Raw genomic sequence first — 26,545 nt, forward strand, 5'->3', positions numbered from 1 at the left:
CTTCTGAGAGCATCCTGCAGCGGTGTCTTCACCATGTTCTTCCTACCGTGTTACCTCCAGATTCAAGTGGGATTTTATTGACAAGAGTAACTTTTCTTTTCTCTTGCCTTTTTTTACTTTTAATTTTGAAATGGTTACAGATTCATAGGAAGTCACAAAAGTAGGCAGGGAATAATGATTAGCAAATTGTATATTCTCCTATTTATACTTAAAGACTAAAAATATTGAATAAAGGCCTGTGTTTCTTGCATTCTGTTCCTCTGTGGTAGCATCCTGTGTAACTGGTGCAAGAGCACAGCTGACAGTCTCACAATACACAGATCTCATTCAGATCTCACCAATTTTACGTGTACACATGTGTATCGGTGTGTCCATGCACGTGTGTATGCAGGTACATGTGCACAAGTGCATGTGTGTATTCTATGCAGCTGATTGCATGCGTGTGCACATGTGTGTACATTCGTATCCTGTGCAGCTTATCATGTGTAAATTTGTGTAATCGCCACCACAGTCAAGATCCAGAACTGCTCTGTTACCACAAATCTTACAAACGTGGATGCATGGCTTCATCGTATGGCTATGTGTAATAGTTGCACTATTTCATTTTGATGCACTTTTGGGGCCTGTGGATAAGTCCCTTGTCCTTCTGAGCCTGATTCATATCATCTATGAGATGGGATACTGACTCTAGCTGGGCCAGTTTCCTAGGAATTTGTGAATTTTGAACGGGAACTTTATCATTATTACCATGAAGAGAAGAAGAAGGATGATGTTCATTGATTGCCCGCCAAGTCCCGGCACTGTGCTGGGTAGTTAGTTCTTAGGGTGCCCACTCAAAAAGTGGTCATATCCCCAGGGGAGCAGCACGCCCCCAGGTTCAAAACTGGCTTTTAAAAGTGAAATTATGATCTTTGCCCTACAGCCGACTTTTCATTTTGAAATGTCACACTTAACGATTTTTAAAAGGGCAGAGGACAGCATATGGTTTCTTAAATCCATCTGCTCTGTAATTCACAGTAAAAGGCATGTGTCCAAAAGAAAGTGTCACAAAACTGGGGTCAACGAGAGATCAATGAGTCACAGAAATGGGGGGAAAAGATGATTTAAAAAATATCTTGCTTCCTTCTGGAGCCGATGTTGTTTAAGTCTCTGGTAAATCACTTTATTAAAAATGATTAGTTGCTTCAGCTCCTTCCCTGACCCTAGGTGGCTCACAGAACAAGGTGATTTGCAGGAATGAGCGTGAAATGTGCTCTGCGCTGCACAGCCAGTCATGGCTGCCAAAACATTTGCTTGAGTTTGGAAGGGTTCCTTCTTCTCATGCCTTGGGTCCTTCTTGGTATTGAATGGGGAGGGAGACAGTCTCCTAGCCATCATCCAAGCAGGCCCCCCTTACTGTGCCACTAGGGGGTCCTTCCCTAACACCTCCAACGATGCCTGGCAGCCACTAAGCTCTGCTTTGTGCTTTGTTTTGTTTTAGTAAACTTGTTAAGAAACTATATATTCAGAAAAGAATGCCAGTGAGCCATCACAGCAAGCCTGGCAGCCACATCCAAATCATCTCTAGGAATGTGACGCATGTGTCAGACAATCCTATTTGAAGAATTTCCCAAACAATCAATGTCAGCAGCTGAGTTTTTTGAAGGGTTTAAGGAGTTGCAGGAAGGAGAGGGCAAGGTCAGGCCTCCTTCCTTCCCCTCCACTTACCTCGCTGTGTGTAACTGAGCAGGTAGTAGCTCAGCCTAGCAGGTCTGTGTCTGGTGCTCTGTGAGCCCAGATGCTGGCTGTGCAGAGGCTGAGCCTAGAACCTGAATTTCCTGCCTGCCCTGAGTTGGAAGGTGTGGCCCTCAGTGTCTCTGGGCGTCGGCATTTGTGGCTGGGTTGTTTGTGCTGGGTTGGAGGTGGTGTGATGCCCACACAGTGTGAGGCGTCACCTGAACCGTCAGTGACACTGCATAACAACAGATGTGAACTTCTGAACTGCAGATCAGTTGAGTTAACTTCTGGGGAGAAAGTCCTTTCGGTTATGTAAAGTGTATGTATGGTTTTGTTTTAACTCATATTATCCTCTCCCAAATCACCAGAAAATGGTACCAACACAGATTAGCTAACGACATCGGCCACCTTGGTATAAGGAAGTGTTTGCCTTAAGAGAGGAAACATGAGCCGTCACAGGGTCTGCTGATGTGGACATGTCGTCCTCTTCTGGGAAAAACAGGAAACAGGACGGCGAGCCCGGGCATCAGCAGTGGGGCTCTATGAAACCCCAGCTACATTCTTTTGCTTCTCAGAAGCCCGTTAAAATGAATTAGTGAAACATCAGTCTGAAAGGCCATCGCCAATGTTAAAAATTAAGCCATGAAAGAGTTGACACCCAGTGCATCTGAGAAGGCAGGGGAAGAACCAGACTTTATAGGAGATTGTTCTGTTCTTAATGCTGTTTATCACAAACTTTCATCCTGAGTCTGATTTCAGAGGGCAGGTGGTTAGTTGCTATACGCCTCAGTGTTCTCATCTTAGCAGAGGATGACAGTGCAACTTCATGGATGTGCTGAGAATTACGGGATAATTCAGAAAGCTCTAAACGCTGGCTGGTGCTCAGGAAAAGGGAGCCATAGGAAATCAGCGTTGTCAGCATCATCGCTGTCACTTTGGGCATATCTCTCACCCCCACAACCCCCACAAAGCCGGCATGGCTCTCAGGCACCTTCCTCAGTTACAGGCCCTGAGGATTTGCTTAGAGCTCAGCGAGGTCAGCCAGGAGGACCAGACCCAGACACGTGCGAGGGGAAATGCCACATCCTGGAGTCTGCCATTGGTGCACTTGTCAGATGAGAGATGCTTCCAGGGTGGAAGAAGCTCTCAAGGACTCTGTTTGGACTGAGCCATTGGTTCCCTTGGGAAACCAACTGCTCCAGGCAGAGTGTCTCTTGGCAAGTGCTCCTGGAGTTCCCACGTGTGACAGGCACCAGTCAAAACCTTTTGCAGATACCGATTCTGTGCTCAGGACACTAGGTGTTGCACAGGGTCACACAGATGTGGTGCTGGTAGTCTGGTCCTGCTTCCAAGACCACTGGGCATCTGCCTGTCCATTGTTTCCACCCTCGCTGTGACCACTTTGTCCTGCACATGAGGAAAAGGCCCCAAAGACAGTAACCAGCTTTGTCCCCAGCTGGTGAGTGGTGTGGGGCTAGTCTGCTGCCATGTGCGCCCAGGCCGAGGTTTGAGTTTCTTAGGGCCTGTCACTCCCAGGGGAGGCCTGTGGCTCTCGAGTTTGTATGTCAGGGAGCCCAGGGGCACCTCATCCACATCAGATCTTCTTTGTCAGCGTTGTGGGTGTGGCAGCTGCTTCTGCCACATCTTGTGGAGAATCCCTGAAGCCAGCCTCCCCACCAAACTGCAAAGCAGGGCTCAGTACTGTGGTGTCTGGGGACAGCCACTTGTTTCAGGGTTTGGCAATCCTGGAGCCCATTAAAGGGAGGAGCTAGTTTGCTTAGAGTCAGAAAGGCTTTCTTTGGGGAAGTTGTGGACTGGTGTTTATAGCACCACGTACTTTTCAAAACCGCACCTGCCCAGTAAGGGCTCTCAGGGGGACAGAGGGGACAAGAGGGGAGTCAAGATGGGCTAGGGTGAAGGAAATGAACCCAGACTCAAACTGGAGAGGTGTCTCCCCTCACCAGATCCTAGGTTCTTGTTTATTTTCTCAGTAAGAGGGTCGTGCTGCCTCTTGTCAAAAGACACCGGTGGTGCTTCCATGTGGGGTCAGGTGTTAACTGGGAGTTAAAGTCTGAGTGCGGGGAACCCTCAGATGACCATGGTCTCCCTCATCTTCCGGCGGGATGGCGCCCATCCTTTTCTCATCATCGGTGCTACCAGCATTTCGGTGAAATGCTCCATTGGTTCAGGATTCAAGCTTAGAATCCCGCAGGTGCAAGGACAGCTTAGAATCCTGCAGGTGCAAGATCTTTCAATCTGCGCATCTCTTGAGAACTGCCTTTCCTTAGGCAGAAGAGCTGGGTGGTTTCAGAATAGTGACTTGGGGAGATGGATCCAAAAACCTCATGTTGTTGGCCAGATGGTTTCTCACAGGCCAAGTGCGGAACTAGGGGTTTCTATGGGTGAAAGGCCAGCACATTCTCCACACGGATGCCCCAGGGTCCTGGTTGGGGGTGACAGGGATCCACCTCATCCAAGGTTCTCATGTAGGTTAGGCACTGGGGAGGCGCAGACACGAGCCATGCGGACAGTGTGCTGGAATGCAGGTAGTATGAAGAGCAGAGCGGCTGCTCTGGTGTTAGGGACAGGGCTAGTGCACACCTGGTGGGGCAGACAACAGGTGTCTCTGGAGCTGCCCAGGAGAACTAGCAGTACAGAAGTGGCAGGAACACTCAAACCACTGTGGGAGCCAGCTGAGCTGTCCTGTTCTCACCTTCCCCATTTGTCCTACCTGCTCCATCTGACATCCTGTCCCATCCCAGGGTCCTGAATATTCAGAGACAAGGCAGCCTTCAAAAGGCTTTCTAGATGTTTTAGTCAGAAAGGACCCTGGAGATTATTTAGTTCAGCCTCTCTTTTCTAATAAAAAAATAATACTAATTTTAACCTTATAACATATATCTCTCACGTAAGTGTGCCACACATCTGTTGAGTGTTTTTTTTGTTTTTTTTTTTTTTTTTTTTTAGGAAACAGGAGTTTTCTTCTTCTTTTCCTCATGGCCCCTTTCTCCTCTTCCCCAGAACCCCCTGCGATAATCTGATGATGACCTGCTTGTGCCCTCCTTACCCATTTGCTCTGTCCTCCCGCTGGTGTGACCCTTTGCATAGACACCAGGAGGAATACAGCACGGGTTCTGCTCTCACTACTCCAGCTCCCTCTGCTCCCCTTCCTTCCACAAATATCTGTGAGCATTAACTTCCTGCCTGAAGAGCAGGACTGAGATTCCCTGGCCTCTGATCCAGTCCTCACCAAGGACGCAGAAGCACCAAGATGTCTGGGCGGAGAACTGCCCAAATCTACCCCTGAGGCTTTGGGGTGTCAGACTACAGACCCAAGTCGCGTAAAAGAACACAACCTAAAGCAAACAAACTGGGATGCACTTTCTTGACTACCTTTTTCTTGCTCATTTTGAGCTCTTTTTTTTCTGAACAGTAGCTTGCTGTCAGCAGAGTGGGGAGCCTAATATGCCGGCTGGGCTGGAACCTTTAATGCTCTCGGGGAGCCACGCCCCGTCCTGGTCTCTGGAATCTAAGCGGGGGTGGGTAGAAGTGTGATGGACGCCATGCAGGGTCAGGCATAACCACGTGTTCGTGAATGGAGACTGCAGCTCTCCGCTGTGCTTGGCCGTTCCCCCGTGACCCTCTGTCCTTGTGCCTTTCAGGGCAAGGTCCACCTGGAGCTGAGGCTGAGTGAAGTCATCACTGACACGGGTGTCGTCTGCCATAAGCTGGCCACGCGGTAAGGCACGAGTCCGCCCAGAAATTGTGACTCTGACCCCCCAGGCGTGGGGTGGGTTGTTGATTTTCAAACAGATTAATTGGAATTTCCAGACTTGATTATTCCCCAAGCTGATATCATTTTCATAGGTTCTGACGTATTCTTAATGTACTCAATAAAACAAATGCTCATCTTAGAGGTGACTTAGTTGAGTTTTATAAATAGCCAGTTATTCTGTGGACGTTTAGGAAAAGAGGTTAATGTCGTGCCCTAGTGTTACAAGTGAGGAAATGGTGAGTGGCCTGCCTGAGGCCAGATGGCAGAGCTAGGGCCTGAACTCAGACCTCTGACGCCAAAGCTCGCTAGTACCCCTTCTACCCCGAAATGCTTGGTGAGTGTGCCCTTTCCTTGGGCTTAGGAAATGCTGGCAAGGACTCCAATTTCAGCTTTAGGATTCCACTCCCTCTGCCCTACCAGAAGGTAGTGAGGAGTGTCCGCCATTGGCCACTGTCTGAGATGGTCCACAATTTGCATTCATCATGCCATGGCTGGAAGATGGCCTCTGGTCAGTTCATGCTGCAGGGCTGTCACTATAGAACATGCAGGAGGACACAGTGTAGGACGTGTATAAGAGGTGGGAACTCCTATTATCTGAAACTTGGGGACTGGGGAACAAACACATGGGAGGTGAGTTCAGCGAGCTTTGTCCTTAACTCCTTCATTCTTCCTGTTCTTCTTAAAATAGTTGCTGTGCTCTCAGATCCTGGAGCCATGAGGAGAGAGCTGCCTATCTTCTTGTTTGTTTGCTTAAAAATTTATTCCTTGTTCAAAAAGGACTTAAGGCTGTTTAACACAAGCCTCACATAGAACAAGAAGGTGTGGGTTGGCAGTGGGGAGACAGAATGGACCCGGCTGGATAGGAGACAGAACCAGGAGGGCAAACACAGGAGCCTTGTCCCGAGAGTGGCCCATCCAGCCCACGTCTGTGTGATGGAGGGTAGAAGTGTCCGTCTATCGCTGAGTCCATGTGTGACCTAACCAGGACACCGCAGTCATCGGGTCTCTGCATCTTATTAGGGTGCATGTTTCATCGTGGTTTCCAGGAACACAAGTGTCTAAAGTCAGGACTGCCTGTCGGCGGCAGCAGCCACCGAGTGTGGGCGTGCACTATGTCCAGACTCCCACTGCTGGCACATGAAACTCCAGAGGCAGTTGACTTGGACCTCGGGCCAAGGACTTGGGGTTCTGTTATGAAACACAGGGTCGTTCGTTATACATGGCCTGCTTTTTCGGTTTTGCTTTTTTTAAGGAGTTTTGGATTAGAGAAGATGTAAGAGTGGGAACTGGGAAGCTTTTGTACATCCTTGTGTTTCCTGGGAGGAAAGACCAGCTGCCCCAACAGATCCTGGAACCGTGATGGCCTCAGGCTACATAGGCTGTCTTCGATCCTTGCAGACAGCTGCTAACTGGACCATGCCTTGTTAGGGCTGGGCCTCACTAACACTGTTTTTCTAACAGGGTTCAGATTTATGCAAGGAAATGAGCTGCATTTGTTCTGAGAGTGCTTTCTCAAATCTGTGCGCCAATGTGGCTCTTGTCGATACTTTTTCTGTTCAGATGTCTGTTTGAATGTCATGAGGATGTTCACCACCTGCCTCACCAAGTTCTAGGTTCTGTCCTCCAGCGATCGGCTGCAAACTGTTTTTGTTAGTGCTGCAGGTGGTTGTTTGATTCCTTTCACGTGTGCACAGGAGGGGCACAGGGTCCCTCTGCCCACACTACTCCAGACATACCTTCCTGTGGGTTCTCACACACGTCCAGCCCACCCTGCCTCGGCCTTTGCTTCTGTGTCCCTCTGCCTGGAATGCCCTTCCTCCAGATACCCCTTAATTCAGATCTCTGCTCAGATGTCCTCAAAGAGGCATCCCTGTCTGTAGAGGGCACAGCCAGCCCTCTGCATCCCTACCCCATGCCCCTCGGCACTGCAGTGTACATATGGTTGATGACAGCTGTTATTTCATGCAGTCCCCCTAGGATGTAAATTCCAGAGGACAAGATCTGGGTCTGTTTTTTTCATCACTGCATCCGCGGTACTTGGGACCGGGCCCAGCGCATCGTAGATGCTCAGCAAACACCCGGGTACTGGACGTGTTCCAGCTTATTTTACAAGGCCCGTCCTGTCTAGTGGAGCGGGAAGGAGCCGTGGAGAGGAAACAAAAGCTTCCTCTCCTTGCTGACTTTTCTGCGAATGCTGGCAGGACTCAGGCCTCTTTGACATATGGGAATTGGGCCCATCACCCTGGTCTTGCTCCACTCCCTGGGGGACCAGGAGGCTATTGTGAGGTGCGCAGGTGGCACCTAACTGGCGAGGAGGGCCGCTTTGTCCAGGCCTGGCTGCCCCAAGGGAGGCCCAGTTCTTTACTATTCCATACCCCTGTCCTTTGTGCAGCATGTACCTCTGAGAGACTGCCTGGTACCAAGGACCAGTGTGGGTGCTGAGCAGCAACACACCAGCTCTTATGTCAGCAGGACACTGGCTTTGAACAGCTCACACACAATGTAACAAGCTTTGTGCAGGAGACGAGCCACATACCAAAATGGCGTCGTTCTGGAGATCCGGGTATCTTCTTAGACAGAGGCATCAGCTGGGGCCTGTGGGAGGGGCAGGACTGATAGGCCAGTGGGAGGAAGAGGAGGCCTGGGGGAAAAGCAGAGGCCACAGAGACCCCATGGGGCGTTAGCTTGCTAGGATCAACCGAGAGAAGGGGAAGCAGAGATGCGTGGTCGGAGAAGCAGTCTCTCCAAATAGAAGGCGTCTCAGGAGGGCTGTGGGCCCCTGCCCACCCCTGGTCAGCAGTTCGGCCTCCTGCCTCCACAGAGCAACCTCAGTTCTGGGCTCTGAAGCTGTTGCTGAGCAGTGATTGCCCCCAGGTCCCCGTTGAACCCCGGGCATGACTTTTTGGGAAGTGGCAGCATATGTAAATGTGGCCACGTGTACCCCACGTCCACAGGAGACAGGGCGTTTCATTGAGATTGTGGCCATGAGGACTGGGGACTCAGTTCTCCCGCTGTGCTTCTCATGCCATTTAATTGTGGAGGAAATGGGCAGTGGACCCTTGTCTATGCCCGGCAGATGAGCCGTGGTCCCAGTCCTGGCTACGGGTGGGAGCCTTTGGAGGAATTTTTTGTTATTTTTACTTTTATTTATTTATTAATTTTTTTCGGAGGAATTTTTAAGTATTAGTGATACTGGCCCCAGCCAGGCGTACAGAGCCAACCTTCCTGGGCACTTCCATGCAGATGTCTGGTTCCTGCATCTGTGCGATGGAATCCTGCTCACTTCTTCCCAGTGGACACTCGCGCAAATGCCAGTACACCTAGTAAAATGCTAGCACACACTAGTATATACTAGTACAAACACTAATACACAATAACACACATCAGCACCCATGCTAATACCCACGCTAGCACACACTGGCTCACCTAGTACACAATAACACACTAGTACACATGTTAGTATACATGTGAGTGCATACTAACACCTACAAGCACACCTGATTGTACACACACTAGTAGCTCACTCTAGCACATGTGCTAGCACACATGATAGTATACACACTAACATGCACACTAGTATATACTAGTACACACGAATACACTAGCACAGACTAGCACATACACTAGTATACAGTCTAGTACACACTAGCACACACACGTAGACATGCTAGCACCCACACTAGCACACCTAGTACACATCTAGTATGCACTAGCACATACACTAGGACACATCAGCACACACGAGTGCCTATGCTAATACACATACGTGCTAGTTCATACCACCACACACGTGTTAGCACACAGTAATAAACACGTGTACACACTGTAGTGTACTTTGTTTGGAGTCCCAGGGCAGAAGGGTCTCCCAGAAGGATGTAGTGAGGGAGAAAGAGTGGGGGTCCCCCAGGGCTCATATTCTCCAACCGTGGAAGTCAGAAGTGTCTCACGACTGGGGCTTTTCTTTCCCCACCTCACCTCTTCCTCTGTTTTTTCACTTAAAAAAAATATCCTTTACGTACCATAAAATTCCACATTTTAAAGTAGTATATTCACAAGGTTGTGCAGTTATCACCACTAACCTCTGTCTAGTTCCAAAACATTTTCATCGCCCCAAAAGGAAGCCCCAGCCCCATAAGTATCACACTCCAGCCCCCTTCCCCAGCCCCCGGCACCACTAATATACTTTTTGTCTATGGATTTGCCTATACTGGAGGTTTCATATAAATGAAACCATATAATATGCGGTCCTTTGTGACTGGCTTCCTTCACTTAGCATAATGTTTTCAAAATTCATCCATGTTTTAGCATGTGTCAGAACTTCATTTCTTTAAAGGCTTAATAATATTCTATTGAACAGGCATACCACATTTTGTTTATCCATCATCCATTGATAGACATTTGTGTTGCTTTCACTTTTTGGCTATCGTGAATAATGCAGCTATGAATATTCTTGTACTAGTTTTTTACAAACATGTTTTTATTTCTCTTGAGTAAATACCTAGGAGTAGAATTGCTGGGTCATATTGTAACTATGTTTAACTTTTTGAGAAACTGCCAGACTGGTTGTCACAGTAGCTGCCCCATTTTACACCCACTAACTGTGTGTGACGGCTCTACTTTCTCCACATCCTTGCTGACACTTGTTATTATTGGCTGTCTTTTTTATCGTAACCATCCTAGTGGGTGTGAAGTGGTTTTGATTTACATTTCTCTTAATATAATAACCGATGAGACTGACCGTCCTTGTCATTGTTGGCCATTTCTGCATCTTCTCTGAAGAAATGTCTATTCAAGTTCTTTACTGATTTTTTTAATTGAGTTATTAGCATTTTTATTATTAAGTTGTAAGTTTTTCATACATTCTGGATACGAGACTCTTGTCAAGTATATAATTTGCAAATATTTTCTGTTATTCTTTTGGTTGTCTTCACTTTCTTGATAGTGTTCTATATAATATGAAAGTTTTAAATTTTGATGAAATCCAATTTATTTACTTTTTCTTTTGTTGCTTGTGTTTTAGGTACCTACCTAATAAACCATTTTCTAATCTAAGATCATAGAGATTTACACTTATATTTTCCTTCTAAGATGTTTACATGTTTACCTCTTAATTTTAGGTCTTCTATACATTTGGAGTTAATTTTTATTTACATGTGGCGTTAAGTGGGGTTAGTAGTATTGTTTTTTGCATTTAAATGTCCAGTTGTCCCAGCATCATTTATTGAAAAGTGATTTTCAATAAAATGCCCAGATAGTTTCCTATCAAACTATCTGGGCATTTTATTGAAAATCACTGGACTATAAATGTGGGAGCTTATGTGTGGAATCTGTTCTATTTTATTGAACTATATGCCCGTATCTATGCCAGTACCACACAGATTACTATAGATTTGTAGTAATTTTTGAAATCAGAAGGTGTGAGTCTTCCAAGTTGGTCCTTCTTTTTCATGATTGTTTAGCCATTCTGAGATTCTTTTATTTCCATGTGAATTTTAAGATCAGTATTTTAATTTCTGCAAAAATAGAAGCTAGCATTTGATAAGAATTTTATTGAATCTGTATATCAGTTTGGATAATTAACAATACTAAGCCTTCCAACACCTGAACAATGTCTTTCCATTTAGTTAGATATTCTGTAATTTCTTTTAAAACTTATTTGTTTGTGTAAGGTAATTAGTAATATCCTCTCTTCTATTACTGATTTTAATAATTCGAGTCTTCTCTTTTTCTTGGTCAGTCTAGCTAAAGATTTGTCAAATTTGTTGATCTTTTCAAAGACCTCACTTTGGGTTCCACTGATTGTTTTTCTATTCTCTATGTCATGATCTCTGCTCTGTTCTTCATTATTTCCTTCCTTCTGCCTGTTTTGGGTTTATTTTGACATGTGTGACCTGGAGATGTGTTGGGGCCATGAGTGTCTACGACGGGGTGAGTGGAAATCATGTTATGGATTGATAATGAATTGATCGTTCGTGACTGTTTCTTTGGACCCTGAGTCTCTTCCTTTAGAATACTAGTGCAGCCAGAACACCAAGGGGGAAGGAAAACACATGTGTGCCTGTTCTTGGCTCTGCTGGAGCTGAGATCAAGCTTTGCTGGCCCTCTTTCACAGCCCTTCCTTTCTTGTTCCTGTAAATGGTCTTCCTCTCGGGTATCCTATGCCTGTCTGCTTTGTCTAAGAGTGAGGTTTCTTGTGCTTTCCCACTTGCAAGCTCTGTTATTACTTCACAAGAGTGAGAGCTGGCAAGAGTCCTTTTGACAGCCTTGCCAGTGCTCGCTGAGCCACTCTTCCTGACCAGAGCAGTGGGCCCTGCTTGGCCAGCAAACTCCATGGTGCCGATCACCAGAGAAGGCGGCACAGTCCGCTAGCAGCTCCACCTCGAGGGGCACCCAACCGAGAAATTACCTATTTTCAGGTTTCCAACATCTCCAAAACAATCAAGAGCTTGTTTTCTATTATTAAGAAATTACAGAAAGAATAAACAGCTGACGGGCTTTTGATATCTGGCTCTTTCTAAGATCAGGAAGGCTTTCAAAGCAAAGCATAAGGGTGGGGGGCTGGGTAGCCAGAAGGTGGGCCCTCTGCTGGTGACCACAGATGGTGCTTTGTCACCACACACCAGGATGTCTCTGCAGCTATCTCATGCCTGCACACCAGCCCAGCTCAGCAGGAATGTTGTGTTTCTTCCTAGTGGAGCAGGAAGTGGAGGTGCCAGCACGTGCCCATGTCCAGGGAAAGAAAAAAATGGAAACAAGATTTTACAGCTGCAAGCTCTTACTCTGTGAGACGTAACTATTTTTTAAGGGTCAGGTTGAATATCAAAATCTATAAATGTTAAAATAAATACAAATATTGTATTTCTGGTACTTTAGATTCTGGATTAGTTGATTGTTTTTGTTACTTGGTATGTTTCGAAGTCCTTTCCAGGACATAAGAATGGCCAGTGCAGCAAATATTGTATTTTCTCCCGTTATTTACCTTTAACATTCCTAAACATTTGTGAAATTTGTTTGGCGTAGAATAGGCCTAGGCAGATGCACCAAATGTGAATATACCTTTTCAAGTAAAATGAGCTTTGGCTTCCTGTGCTCCGAGCAGCCGGTGAGAGCGCCACACCCCCATCCCCAGGCTGTGCAGCTGAGCTGTAATCTTGCTAAAGCTGTTAGGGTGCTAATGAAGTGATGCCCGCAGCGGGGAGGAGGGTGTGATGGAGGCTAACACCGTTTTTTATCCTAGCTTGTGCATTTTGCATGCCAGATGGTAGGGTATTGATTTTTCTTTTTCTCCCGAGATGTCTTCATGTAACTGCTATCAGGAGCCAAGCTTTGTTGTGAGTTAGAGAAAAGAGCGTTTCTCAAATTGGTTTTTAAGAGGAATGAAAGTGACATCCACACGGTAGCTGGATGTGTTCTATCTAGGTGGCTGCTGTCCTGCATCTGGCAGCTCTTCTTTAAGACATACGACTGAGAAGAAGTCCCTTCCTGTTAGATATTTAGCAATGCCATCCAGGTTGCTGGTCATAAAAACCTGTTATGTCTGAGGCTACAAAAGGGGAGTGTACATACCTACCATCTGAACCTTCTTCCTGATCAACAACTGAATATATAAAAATGCATTTCATTAACGTGTACCATTTGCACAGAGAGGGATCATGGGCCTCCCTCCCCTCATCCCTCCTGAGCAAGCTGTTGCCCCCACCTCCGGCTGCCTGTCTCAGACCTGCTGCCCTTTGGGGGCCCTCTCTCCCCCGACATATAATGGGTGAGTCCCTGTCCTTAAGACTTCAACCTGAGGGACCACTTTCTCCCAGAGGTCCCAACTACCCGAGGGGTCGACTGCCACCCTGCGTTTCTTTGTTGTTATATCTAGTTTATTTCCTCCCTTACATTACCGTACACAGTAATCACCTATTACCTATTTACTGTCACACTGTTTGTTGCTGTGCCAGCCAAGCAGACCTGAGCTTCACGGGCATGAGCTTCAGACTTGAGCTTCTGTCCCCTCACGGCTCCATCTCGGTTCCTGGAAATGTGCCACGAGTGTGAGAGCTCAACAAGTACTTGTTTAGCGATGAGTTAATGGATGAATAAATATTTGTTTAATGGTGAGTTAATAAAGGGAGGAAGATAACAAAAGACCAAGTCAGTAATTTGGGAGAGAAACACAAGCATATTCCAGAAAGTAGAATAAAAAGAAAAAGAGTTGAAAAATACTAGAGAGAGCTAATGGAAATAATGGAGCAATCCATGAGCCCCAACCTTATGCAACAGGTGTTCCAGAAGAAAATAGGAGAGAAATGGAGAGAGAAGAAATTTATAGAGAACTCCCCAGCACAGGACAGGGGTGGCGCCAGCTCTAAGAGCCGCAAGCGCCCTGAAGGCGGAACAAAAGGAAACAAAACCCTTTACCCAGAAGGAAATATTCTGGTAAAATGTTGGAACCTAAAGTCTTCTCAGGAGGGCAAAGCAGCTCAGGCCACTTGACTTAATGAAAGAATGACAGAACATGGTTATCCTCAACTTCCCAACAGCAAAGAAAAAAAGAAGCACTCAGATATCTGAGGAAAAACGATTATGCATCCATATGTAGCTGAACTGATGTCCAAATAAGGGGCTTAGGACTTCCACTTCTGACCACACTGAAATAGTGGGAAATGGATCCCTTCTCCTACCACAAACAGCTAAAGAGCCAGACACTGCACGAGTGAACCATTTTGGACATGGGGCAGCTGGCAGCTTAGCTCTGTGACCCCCAAGTAAGGGAAACAGATGAGGTGAACCACAGCATCCAGCTTTTGTCCTGGAAGTGTGGTGGTGACACAGGGCAGGGCGATGTCTTATGCAGAGCTCAGAGGTGGGTGAGGAGACAGAGTTTGGAGTTAGGGGTCTGAGGCCACTGTGGGCACGTTCTGAAGAGGAGGGGACTTCACAACGCTCCACAGGCCAGTGTGTGTACAGGGTGACACACCATAGAATCAGGCAGAACATGGGGGCTGTAAGACAAGGGGGCTCCCATTGCAGGGCTGGGAGTCATTCGAATCCCCACCAGTGCAGCAGAGGCCTGTTATTACTCAAAACACTCATCATGGACTCTAGGAGGGCCATGCCTGTGTCGTGGGGCCAAACTGTCCCTAGACAAAGGCTGCTGGTGCCTCCCTGGACAAAGCTTCAAACCAGAATTACCACAATCAGCCCAAAGCCAGAGCCCCCTTAACTGCCAACCAGCACAGAGTCCAGCAATTCTGTTCTTTACGGATGACAACAGAATCTGGACACCAACAACATGAAATTCACAATGTCCAGCATCCCCTCAACATCGATATTCCAGAAACAGGAGAAGGTGAACTGCAACCCGGAGAAGGAACAGTCGATAGAAACAGACCCAGGAATGACAGAGCTGATAGAATTAGTAACAAGGACAAAGAGCTAGTATAACTATGTTCCAGGATTTAAACAAAACCATGAGTCCGGACAGTTGGTCCTGGACCTGCAGTGGAATCAGGCATGAGTGAAGCTTGAGACAGGCTGGGCGGTGAGGGGTGAGAAATGGTCTTTTGCTGCTGAGAGGCACATGCAGCATGGAGATTATGCACAGGCTGTAGCTGTAAGCCCCATCAAGCTGCCAGGGCCTCATTTTCCCACCTATAACATGCACTTAACAAAAATATGACTTTGTAAAATTGTTGGAGAGATCAACGTGTGAGTCGCGTAAAGCTCTCAAGCAATGCCTGGCTCCTAGGGAGTGAAGGCCGTGACGTTGCTCGTGGAAATCACCAGAAACATGTCTTCCTCAGTCGAGGCTCCTGTACCCTGAATGCAATGCACACTTCCTCCCACCCCACAAATGTTTTCTGACGGCTAATCGGTGCATCCATTACTCTTTATTAGACAGGAGCTTCTGGGCAGTTGATGACCAACACCGTGCCACAACTCATGGCTCTTGGCCCTGAGCTGTTAAAACAGCTGCCTTCTCGGACCCCAGAGCGGCCTTGAGAGACAGGCTGTGACCCCTTCATCTCCTGCTCCTGATCATCCCTCCCACTTCTCTCCTCAGTATCCTCGAGTGCCAAGGCCTCCCTATCGTGAATGGGCAATGTGATCCTTACGCCACTGTGACACTAGCAGGACCATACAGGCAAGTAGCCATCGCCTGCACCTGCCCACAGCCTCCGGGCCTGGAGGGAGGGTGGTAGTCACCTGGACTGATGGTGAGGATTTCTCAGTCAGAGGAAGACAGGATGCGCTGCGTGAGGTAGAACATATAACTTTGACTTCCTTTTGTTTCCTTTATTGCTCTAAAATTGTTTCGTAAAAAAAAGAAAGCCTTTATGTTCTTCATGTTGGGTATTTTTGGCTCAGTAAAGGTTCCTGATTTGCATACCATCTGGGGTTGGAGACAAACAGAAATATTTATAAGATAAATAAAGGCAGTAAATTACTTGTGCATTTGATAGCTCAGTCTCAAGGCTGAGAGATTTGGCATCAAAAGTGTTATTTTTAATTTTGATTCTTCCTCCCTCGATTACAGATCGGAAGCAAAGAAGACGAAAGTGAAAAAGAAGACCAACAACCCTCAGTTTGACGAAGTGTTTTATTTTGAGGTTGGTATTTCAGTGGCATGAATGTTAAGCTGAAACCCTACACCCAAGATTCTTTGGCAAAAGTCTAGATCTGAAGGATCTTAGTCACTTGTTTCCTTCTGAAAGCTCTTGAGCGATTCCCCACACCCAAGAGTCCCCTCCCGCCCTGAGTAGAACTTTCCTCTCCTCCCTAGAAAGAAAGGTCGTTTGTTGCTTCCAGAATGACTCAGTTTTGAGTCGAATACTGACAAATTCATACTTTCCAAATTATCGGGACTTGGTTTTTTGTTTGTTTGTTTGGTTTGGGGTTTTTTGTGTTGTTTTTTTTTACCCATTCTAGTCAATCTTCTCAGAGCAGTGGAGGGAGGCTTGTTTCACTAGAAATAGTGAGGGTTTTGAAGCAAAAGAGGAAGTGCATTCGGACACAGAGATCCCCTTGGCTGCCTCTCAGAATGCGAACCAAAATTAGTAAGATGGAAGGCATGAGGGATTGAAGACCAGAACAGGACAACAAGCCAACACGGCTGGTTTAGTTTTAAGACAGCGCATATGGACTATATTTAGGCAGGTGTTCTTTCTGTCCGCAAAGGTTTCTGGAATGCTTAACACGTACCACATCATGGGTAGGTAAGGATGACTAAGGCCTCCGCTCCCGTCTTCATGAACCCACTACTTAACAGAAGAGAGCACATTTGAATGTATTATTCCACTTAGTCTAGTGATTGTTAGTTAGGTCAGTGGGTTCAGGGAACAGAAAGCAAAGGCAGCCACCAGTCCTGCCTGGGAAGTGGGGCAAAAGGCTTCCCAGCATGGTGACATCTGAGCAGAGTCTGGGAAGGGAGCATGTACGTGTGTGGAGCATTGGGAGGCCGCAGGAAACTGTATCTAGAATGTAGAGTGAGGTTGGGGTGAAAATGGAGACTTTTGGAAAAAGAAGTTGGAGAGTTGAGTTAGAACCAAGAGGCTCACGGGCAGAGAACCTGGACCTTTTCCTGCTGGTGTCCAGAAGCTCACACGTTTCCTAAGTGGACGGGGCTGCCAGCCAACTTGGTTGGTGCAGCTGTGAGGAGAGGTGTCCAGGCGGGATCTGGAGCCCTTCTCTTTCCCAGATGGGCGTTCTTGCTTTATAGTCAGGCAAAGAAAATGGTTTTTAAGAGACTCAAGATAAGGCAGGAAGCTGATGTGGTCCCCCCAACCTCAGGGGGACTCATGCTGGGTCTCCAAAGGCAAGGAAGAAGTCTGGAACAGCAAGCGTAGGGAAGTTTTTAATATGAACTGTGCATCAAAGGTGGCAACAACCTTCCATGCCTAGGCTGCCTGGAATGGCTTAGATCAGCGCTTTCCAAACTTGTGTTTTTAGTACAACACACATTAAGGCATAAGCTTTAGTTTGCGACAGGCTTCACTTGAACAGCTACATCCGCTCCCACCCAGTTCTCACTCTCATGAGGAGTGGTGCCTGTTTTCTATCCCGTGTGCTTCTATTCCACTCTGTAAAAATGTGGGACTCAACTCACTGGATTAATTTGGTGACCCCCCCAGGTATGATCGTAGTTGGGACTGACACCTTTGGAAACCTAGGGAAGGCCTCGACCTGGGACCTCGGCGCTGCTGGTTAGGGCCCACCCGATGCCTGCCTCCCTCGGGGCCGTGGAATATGCTTCTGTTTGGAGTTTATGTCCTTTGACTCAAAGGGCTCAGCCCTGCTTAGCAGCAGATCCCTTCCTGTCGTGTTCTCCTCATCTCCTTTCAGCCTCAGCTGGCGAGCAGCCTGGGGCTGAGCCCCTGGCAGGGGGCACATGCAGCTTGGCTGAGCGCGTGGGGCTGGCACGGGCCTCCTACAGGCATTTCAGCAGGAGGCAGATCTTTTTCTTCCAGGATAACAGCTAGACTTATCTAAAAACCCTTAAATATTTAAATGAGATTATTTAAATTCTGTAAGAGCCTCTTTCGTTTACTGGATAGATGTGTTAAGTGACAGGCAGGAATAGGAGGGAGAAGAAAACAGACCAGCTCCTGTGGCCATACTGCTGGAAGCCGGACACCTTAACACAGAGCTGTGAGCCGCACCAGGCGGGAGGCGCCAGGGGGCTTCCTGGAGGAGGTAGCATTTCAGAGACCCTTGTTGGCTTCCCAGCATGGGCCTGAGTAAGGAAGGGACCCAGTAGTGAGCTGGGTGGGGGATAGAGGTTGTAGAAAGACCCCCGTGTGCTAGGTGAGGAGAACGAGTGGAGGTCTCGGGAAGCCTTCAGAAGCCTTCAGAAGCTTTTGCCAAAGTGGATAAGCTTTTGCCAACTGGGCTATGGCTGGTGGGAGCCCTGCTTGGGTGAGAGATGAGCAGGCTGCCAACAGGATGCAGCAGGTGGAGGCAGTGAGATGGGAAGGCTGGGAGGAGTGGAATCAAGGCACAAGGGAGTAGAGGTCAAGAGGGGAAGGTGACTGGAGCTCTGGGACTGAGTGGCCCAGAGCGCTTGTGGGTGCTGGGAGGACTACATGGAGGTTAGCAGAAAGTGCCTGGTGCAGCCTCACGCCCCTGGCTCCCAGGAGGTCGGGCTGGAATCCAGCCTCTGCTCGTCCACAGGGCACATGGCCTCCTCTCCAGAGCCTGGGGGCCGTCCCCATGGAGCAGGCACTCAGTCTAACTCACTCTCCCTCTGTCTGCACTACCAGGTGACCAGACCCTGCAGCTACAGCCGAAAGTCCCATTTTGACTTTGAGGAGGAGGACGTGGACAAACTTGAAATCCGGTGAGCGAAAATCTGTGTTTCAGGATTTCTTCTTGGCAGCTGCAGTCTGAGCTCACCTCTCTTGTTCATTTTTTTGTTTGTTTGTTTTGTTTCTAAAAATAGAGGAATGGCTAGGAAGGAATTTCAGTGTTCTTGGTACTTTTAACACGAGGATATCAGAAGTTGAAGTGAGTCATAATCATCCCAGATATTTGGCTGGTCGTGGCTGAAAGGACGTTTACTTGCCCAAGGGGCAAACTCAATTTTATAGTTCATTTTGCAATATCTTCTAAGAATCGAAGGTCAAAGGCTTTATGCTACTCAGTGTGTGTGAGGCTCTGTCCACCAAGTGCCATCGCCCAGCCTAGCACACTTGTCCTGGCTGCTTAGAGATCCTTGTGATACTGCCTTCAGTGTGCAGAGTCTATACTTGTCATCCTCAAAGATCGTAGCATCAAGTTCACCAGCACTGGTCTTAGGATCCACTCAGGGCCTTCTTCCGGTCAGCTACGTTGGTAGGAAGCCCCGCCAGCCTATAGCACCTCCCTTGGGTGCGAGGTACCCTGGGAGAGACAAATCATAAGCCAGGGCATACTTTCCTGTCATCCTGGGCTAGGGTGATCACATGTTGGTCTGACTAGCCTGTTCAGGAGAACCGTAGGAATGCTCCTGATTTGACATGTGTGGTTTTTTTTTTAATTAATTTTTTTATGGTGACATTGGTTAATGAAATCCAATGTTTCAACTGTATACTTTAACAGTAAAGTACATATATATTTACACTGTATGTTCACCTCCCATAGTTAGATTTCTTTCTGTCACCACATATTTGACCCCTTTAATCTCGTCCACCTTCCCCCTCCCCTGTCTCTCTCCCCTCTGGTAACCACTAGTCCATGTCCATGAGTCTCTGTTTTCAACATGGTTTAAAATCTACTTTCCTTAGGGCCAGAGTTTCCATGAGGTTCTGCTAGAAATACCTCAGACGCTCATTTGTGGGGCACTCTGGTGTCCCTCCCATGAACGTGTAGCGGCTTTCCAGTCCTCCAAGCATTAACCAAGCCATGGTGTGGGGGAACTCCAGGTGGGATGGGGGCCGACCATTGGGGTGCAGGGTGCAGGCCAGGACTCTTCCCTCCCCCAAGTGTGGACCCTGCGACTCTTTCCGCATCTGTCTCCCGGGTTCAAGTCCTGCGGGACCGAGGCCTCCACACACAGATCTTGGTTTGAGCCCAGTTTTAAATGTTCCCAGTTAGTTTACATTTTCCATTTCAAAATACTGAACCGGAAGCAAAGTGACCCCAAGTTGAGTGTCTGAGAAGGTCCCCACTGGAGGTTCAAAGGCCTTGTTTAAGGTTTAGCTGTACACCAGCTTCCTTCAGACACACAGCTCCCCTTTCGTGTTCAGAGAAAGAAGTGTTTATGAAAGAGTAGACTTTGAATTTAAGAGAGAAGTACTATGTTTTGTTATATTCTGTTTTTTTTCCTGAACATACAAACCAAAAATGTTTTCAAATGCTTCTCCTACTAAAAAGAAGAGAAGACTGCCTGGTGACTTGTTTTATATTACTAAAGTGTTGCTTGGCAGATTAAAGGTTCTCCTGCTTGTTCTTCTGTAAGTGACATGCTGCGGAACGGTGCTTATCTTCACCTACTGACGTGCACGTGCTCCCATTTTACACCCTTTCCTTTCTGTGCTGTCCGCTGCTCCCTCTTGGACTTGCAAGGGTGACAGAAGGGCTCGTGCAATCTCTAGAATTTTCCCTTTGACTGCCAAGTATGGTGAGAACTGATCTTATATTTCCAGCTCCTAAAGTAACCTTTGGTTAAGTTGTTTACTGTGAGTGTTCGTGATGTTTGCTTGTTAGCACTGGGAAACGTTCACCTCCATCAGTCATGCATGTACAGTCACCATGTCCCCAAATTGGAGAAAACAGTGAGAATTTCACCCAAGGAAAAAGGTTAGTGAGTGACCAGACTCTTCAGCAAGGTGGGAGTGAACTTTTTCACAAAAATAGTGGTACATTGTGCTGTGGTCGCATCTGTCAGCTAGCCAGTCTCCCCCTCTGTGTTGGGAGTGTCAGGCCCCCTTGGTCATGAGTCACACTGATACGTCCCAGGGATCATGGGTACAGGGTTCTGAGTGCAGAATGAGAAGGAGGGATTAGAGACAGTTTTTCTTTCCAGGTGTACTTTCCTGTGATGGAAGGTAGGGGGCATCCTGCTTGTTAAGTTGGACAGCCGAGTCAGTCCTCTGCGGGCACCTCTCTGCGGCAGCCTCCGCAGAACTGGACTTCATTTATTCATGCCACTGAGTTCAGCCACGCAGACTGAGGTCACCCTGATGGGCTCTCCTTCTATGTCTGAGACTCTGCAGCCTTGAAGGACAATAGGTTCTGCTACATTTGGGCCTCTCCTGGGTAAAAGGAATGGACGCCGCTGGCTTCAGGTCATAGCAGTTCCCTCCTGTTACAAAGACAGGAGCCCCACTCCCACCGACATCAGCACAAGGGCTTTGCCTCCACTTCCTTCCTTTCTCCGCAGCTGGGAGAAATGCATGTCTTCTTTTGAAAGTCAGGTCCTGCTTTGACCTCACATTTTAAATGTCCTCAGTCAGTGTAGATCTTCACGGAGACCGACGTGGTGGGACTCAAGGCTCCATCCTGCTTAAAGGGGAGAAAGAAAGAACCTTGGCGACAGTCCCTGCCCCTTCTTTAAAGAGATCCTTACGGCAAGTGTTGTTTTTCAGAGTTGACCTCTGGAACGCCAGTAACTTGAAATTTGGAGACGAGTTTCTGGGAGAACTCAGGATTCCCCTGAAAGTGCTGCGGCAGTCCAGCTCCTACGAAGCGTGGTAAGGTGACTGCGCACCTGGCCTCGCGCCAGCGGGCTGGTGCATGGGAGGACAGAGTTACCAAGTTGAAAGGACATGAAACTGCCTCTTAGCAGCCACAATGAAATGGCACAAGTCAGCACCCCACCTAGCCACCTACCCATGGTCGTAACCAGCTCTGGCATGGTGATGGGGTTTCAGGTGAGACATAGCAGGAGGATAGGTACTGGTGCAGGTGGTCACGCTGAGAGCATGAGAAGTGGTGGCTGAGAGCCTAAAACGGAGAAGGGCAGAGGCATGAACTGTGTTTTGGGTCAGATCGCTGAGGGCAGGCAGCTGGCACACTTTGGAGCATGACTGTACCAGGCTCTGCCCCATGGCAGGCATTTATGACCTTTGCCTGTTGTCAGAAGTGTCACCTGATGACAGAGGCGTGCAGGGCGCTGTGGGTTTTAAGCAAATCTCCATTTAAATCTGCACATCTAAGTCGAGGGGGTCCCAGCTCTGAGTGAGTCACCCCTCCTCACTCACATATCCCAGAAGACTAAGCCTTCACTACTTTCCATGTCTTTAGTTCTTGTTTTCTCTAGGGTACCTTGTATTTTGGCATAAGGAATATGCCTTTGTTTTCTTTCATGATCATAAATCACATTGTATCACAATGCACATCATCACGATGACGCTGGAGACACACATTACACATCTCCTTTAGCAGACACACAAGATGGGGAGAAGGTGCAGGTCGCACACCACACGTCTCATGTCGCGGGCCCAGATCTCACACGACACTCCGCATATAGAGCTCTGCATGTCTGCAGACTTGCGGTGTGAGTAGATTTTTGTGTTATGCTTAGTGGCAGTTTCTCGTTCCCAGGAAACTGTGGAATTTGTGTCTAATTCCACGAGGACAGCACCAGCCCAGTCCCCAGCCAGGTTCTGGTTCCTGCCAGGAGGCATTGTTTAGCTGAGCAGCCCCTGCCCTTTTAACCAAGGATGCGATATTCACCTGATAACCCAGTGGAAGCCCCCCGAGGACCCATGTGTTTGGTGCCTCTACCAGACAGACACAAGTTCTACCCACATAGCCTCTGTGACTGCCTGGCTAATAAATTCAGAGTAAGCAGGGTTCCCCCAGGGCCATACTGGGTAGGACCAAAGAGAAAAGAGTGGCCTGTTAGAAACCACCACCAAAGGGACCGGGCGCCCGGTGGTCTGCCCGGCTCACCAGCGCAGGCTCGCCATCCCCTCATGCCGAAAGCCCTACCACACATTTCTTAGAATAATTTCAGTTTTGCTCTGCTTATCGCTAGCCAGCGTCTAGTGTTAATCTTCCCAGGTGAATTATTTTCTGCAGTTTCCTGTAACATCTGCACTCGTTTCTCTTCCTTCTTGTCCTCTCCTTTCCTTCCACCCGTCCCGCTTTCCCACCTTAACTTCTAAGTCTATGGGTCTATATAGTCAGCCCCGACAATAAACATTCGTGGCGAACCCCTCAGGTGTATGGACGCCGCAGAGGGGTGTCCTGCAGAATCACGCTGGAGCCCCCTCCTGCCTCATCCCCTGACACAGAATCCATGATGGGAGGACCAGCCCCTGGGAGGTGCTGCCCTCACGCTGCCTTGTCCTTGTGTCCTGTGCCCAGGTACTTCCTGCAGCCCCGAGACAACGGCAGTAAGAGCCTGAAGCCAGGGGATCTAGGGTCCCTGCGGTTGAACGTGGTTTACACAGAAGACCATGTCTTCTCTTCTGACTACTATAGCCCCCTGCGGGACCTTCTGCTGAAGTCTGCGGACGTGGAGGTACTCTTGTGCCCGGTGCACCCACCCGCAGCCCAGTCCACCTGCAAACCGCTGACCCACCCCGTCCCTGCCCAGCTCCTCTTCCTCGCCTCCGCAGACCAACCCTCGTCTTCTCTGTCCCTTGGCCACCCACCACACCTGCCAGGCCCTCCTTCCCTGTCCACCTGGGGCCCAACACCTGGGCTGCCTTCTCCTGCTTGGTGATGTTCCCCTGCAGCCTGGCCCCTCCAGGCCTGCTTTGTGCTCAGAAACATCTGCATCTCCCTTCGCTATGGAGGTGTCATGGGGGATCAGAGGGCTGCCCTCCGATCAGGCTGTGTTCTTCTGCAGCCCGTCTCGGCATCCGCAGCCCACATCCTGGGCGAGGTCTGCAGAGAAAAGCAGGAGGCGGCCATCCCACTGGTCCGGCTCTTCCTGCACTACGGCCGGGTGGTGCCCTTCATCAGTGCCATTGCCAACGCTGAGGTCCGGAGGACGCAGTGAGTGCTGCCGCCGCCACCCCTGCCCGGGACCCCCTCACATTCCCCCAAGGGGGTCTGGCCTGGTGACGGGGTGGGGCCAGGGCTGGGGGGAGGTCCGGGGGACCCAGAAAACAGAAGTCTTCCTCGGAACGCATCAGAGCGCAGGGATGGGCAGCTAAAAGAAAATGTGTGGGTTCAGGTTTTCTTTCAGAGAGACACTTTTTCTTGGAAATCCCGAGGTGCGTGTGCATGACGGGGGTGAACGTGGCACCGGTTGCCCCAGGAATGGGCTCGGTTCGGTGTATGGCCCACGTAAGAGGACGGGGTCACTGCCGCCCCAGGAACTGTGCTTGCTGTACGGGGATGGGTTCTGCCGATAGTCGCTCCCTGGCACCTTTGGTTCAGAAACACCCAGAATGCACCCTTGTTGAGAGAGGTCATAAAGCACAGCCTACTCTGTTCACTTCCCTGCCAGATCTCCTGTGCTGACCCCAGGTTTTGTTTTTAGAGGTATTAATTTATTGCAATAATAAGCCTTGCAGAGGGGCAAGGCACGAAGTGGCAGCAAAGGGGCAGTACTGTCAGCTCGCTTTCCGCTTGATGGATTGATGGCTATGGGCGTGTCGCCGTTTCGCGGAATTCCACTGACTTTGTACAGGGGGTTCTTTACACAGGCAAGGCCTGGAGGCTCAGGACCCCCAGCTGCAAAACATCTGGCCTGGTCTTGTGTTTCTCCTAAGACACCTAATAGACAGGGCGAGTGTGTTTCTGCGTCCCATGGACAGGCGCCCAGGAACAAGGTCTGCTTCCTTTTTCACCTTGCTGGACTGAGGAGACAAAAATCACCCGATGCTGTTTTCCAGGGACCCCAACACCATTTTCCGAGGAAACTCGTTGACATCCAAGTGCATCGATGAGACGATGAAGCTGGCGGGAATGCACTACCTGCACGTCACCCTGAAGCCCACCATCGAGGAGGTGGGTCAGGGTCCCCGAGGCCCCAGCATTACTGGGCGGTGGCTGAGGGGTTTCCCCAGGAGCCCACATATCCGCGTGAAGAACAGGCAGATGCACAGAGACTGTAGTGCACAGGGACTTACCTGAACGCAGAGCCATCACTTTAATGTCAGCCTCTCTCCCAGCTTCACCACAGTGACCTTCTGTGTGTATGTATTCCAGAACCTTCCTCATTTTTCAAATTAAAAAAAAAAAAAAGAAAAGAAAGAAACCCTTAAGAAAATCCATCATTCCAAAGACAGAAGGACATGCAAGAAAAAAACTGGTTCTTCACAGGATACCTCTTTCTCCATGAGTGTGGGGTCTCCCTGAATTCGTGAGGCCCAGAGCTATCTCCAGAGCCCCCAGCAGTCATAGAGGCTTTTCTATTGTCAGACACATTGGAAGGAATCACACACTTCCTTTCCAGATGACAGCGTTTCTTACTCGACCCCTTAATGTGATGCCTGGGCAGGCAGTGTTTCCCCTAGAACGGTTTCATAAAAAACAGGCCCTTTGCAATGTCAGAACATTTAAAATAGCATTCTGTTTTGGCCTGTGTGCAAAATCCTGGCAGCACTTTGAAGGAAAACCGTTGTTAAGCTTTATGACGCCTGATCCTGTGTAAGCTAATGCAGAACTGTCTCCAGAAAGCCCTGTTTTCACAGTACTTCATCCTCCCACACTGCCCTATGTCTTGTGCTATTCCCCACGTTCCTCTCAGCAGCTGAGCAGGGGCTCGCCGTGAGCAGCCGTTTTCTGAACAGGGCTCACAATGTCCGTCTCTGAGCTTGATGCCGCTAACCTCCACCCCACCTGTGCTCCTGGAGTTCGTCTCACTCACTCCTTGTCATAAATGCTCTTTCCAGATATGCCAGAGCCACAAATCCTGTGAAATTGACCCTGTGAAATTAAAAGACGGTGAAAACCTTGAAAACAACATGGTAAGGGGTTCTGGTTTGTCCACCAGCGCTTTCCAGAGCCAGTCGCCTCTCTCGAGCATTTTTGGGACATGGCCACTTTGGATGCTCTGTGTCACTAAGATTCAGGTTGGGGTGGAGACCCAGCTGAGGCATGCTTTGTGAGGGTGCCCACTAGAGGCTGAGGTAGAGAGGTTGACTGTGTCAAGCGACCAGTCCTGGTTGATTATTTGCCACCACCTTTCCTTGCTCTTGACTTCTTTCCTTCTGACTAGCGTCACTCCGTGGCCTGCCACACTCAGCTCCTGCTCCTTCCCTCTCCCACCCCGTGGAGGTGGCCTCAGCAGCCTGACCAGTCTTCCCTGCCCGCCTTTCCCTTCCTCTCAGCAAACAGGTCCTAAACCTGGCCCACCCCAGGTCGTTCCCAGAGCTGTGTCCTGTTTTTTAAAACAGCAGAACTCCTTGATTTTGACACTTCACCCTACTGGTTTAGTCCTTTTTATGATTTTTTTAAATCCAGATCATGCCAAGTCTTTGTCATGTCTTTAAAGAAAAGAGATGAGATTCTCACCTTCGAGGACTTATAGTCCAGTGAAATGACCTCTACATTCAGTTAATGAGGTTAAGGGTGGAGGAGGGGGACACAATGTGGCTTATCCCTACACCCTGGAACTCCAGTTATTTATGCCATGTGAATTGCTATAACTACTCAGTATGTATTTTGAGAGGCTGTTTTTAA

At 48.5% G+C, this 26,545-nt stretch overlaps 1 protein-coding gene across 1 annotated transcript in view; it reads left to right on the plus strand.

Annotated features, from left to right (window-relative positions):
* The window catches only part of RASA3 (RAS p21 protein activator 3), a 114,193-nt gene that overhangs the window by 68,820 nt on the left and 18,828 nt on the right, over positions 1–26,545 (plus strand). The window contains exons 5-13 of the mRNA XM_039878747.1: positions 5,379–5,455; positions 15,546–15,626; positions 16,020–16,092; positions 18,742–18,818; positions 21,547–21,651; positions 23,273–23,429; positions 23,760–23,908; positions 24,754–24,868; positions 25,756–25,830. Of these exons, the coding sequence (XP_039734681.1) occupies positions 5,379–5,455; positions 15,546–15,626; positions 16,020–16,092; positions 18,742–18,818; positions 21,547–21,651; positions 23,273–23,429; positions 23,760–23,908; positions 24,754–24,868; positions 25,756–25,830 (909 nt within the window). The remainder of the gene's footprint in view (positions 1–5,378; positions 5,456–15,545; positions 15,627–16,019; positions 16,093–18,741; positions 18,819–21,546; positions 21,652–23,272; positions 23,430–23,759; positions 23,909–24,753; positions 24,869–25,755; positions 25,831–26,545) is intronic.

This window comes from Pteropus medius, unplaced genomic scaffold, assembly GCF_902729225.1.
Source record: "Pteropus medius unplaced genomic scaffold, Ma_sr-lr_union100, whole genome shotgun sequence".
NCBI classification, from domain to species: domain Eukaryota; kingdom Metazoa; phylum Chordata; class Mammalia; order Chiroptera; family Pteropodidae; genus Pteropus; species Pteropus medius.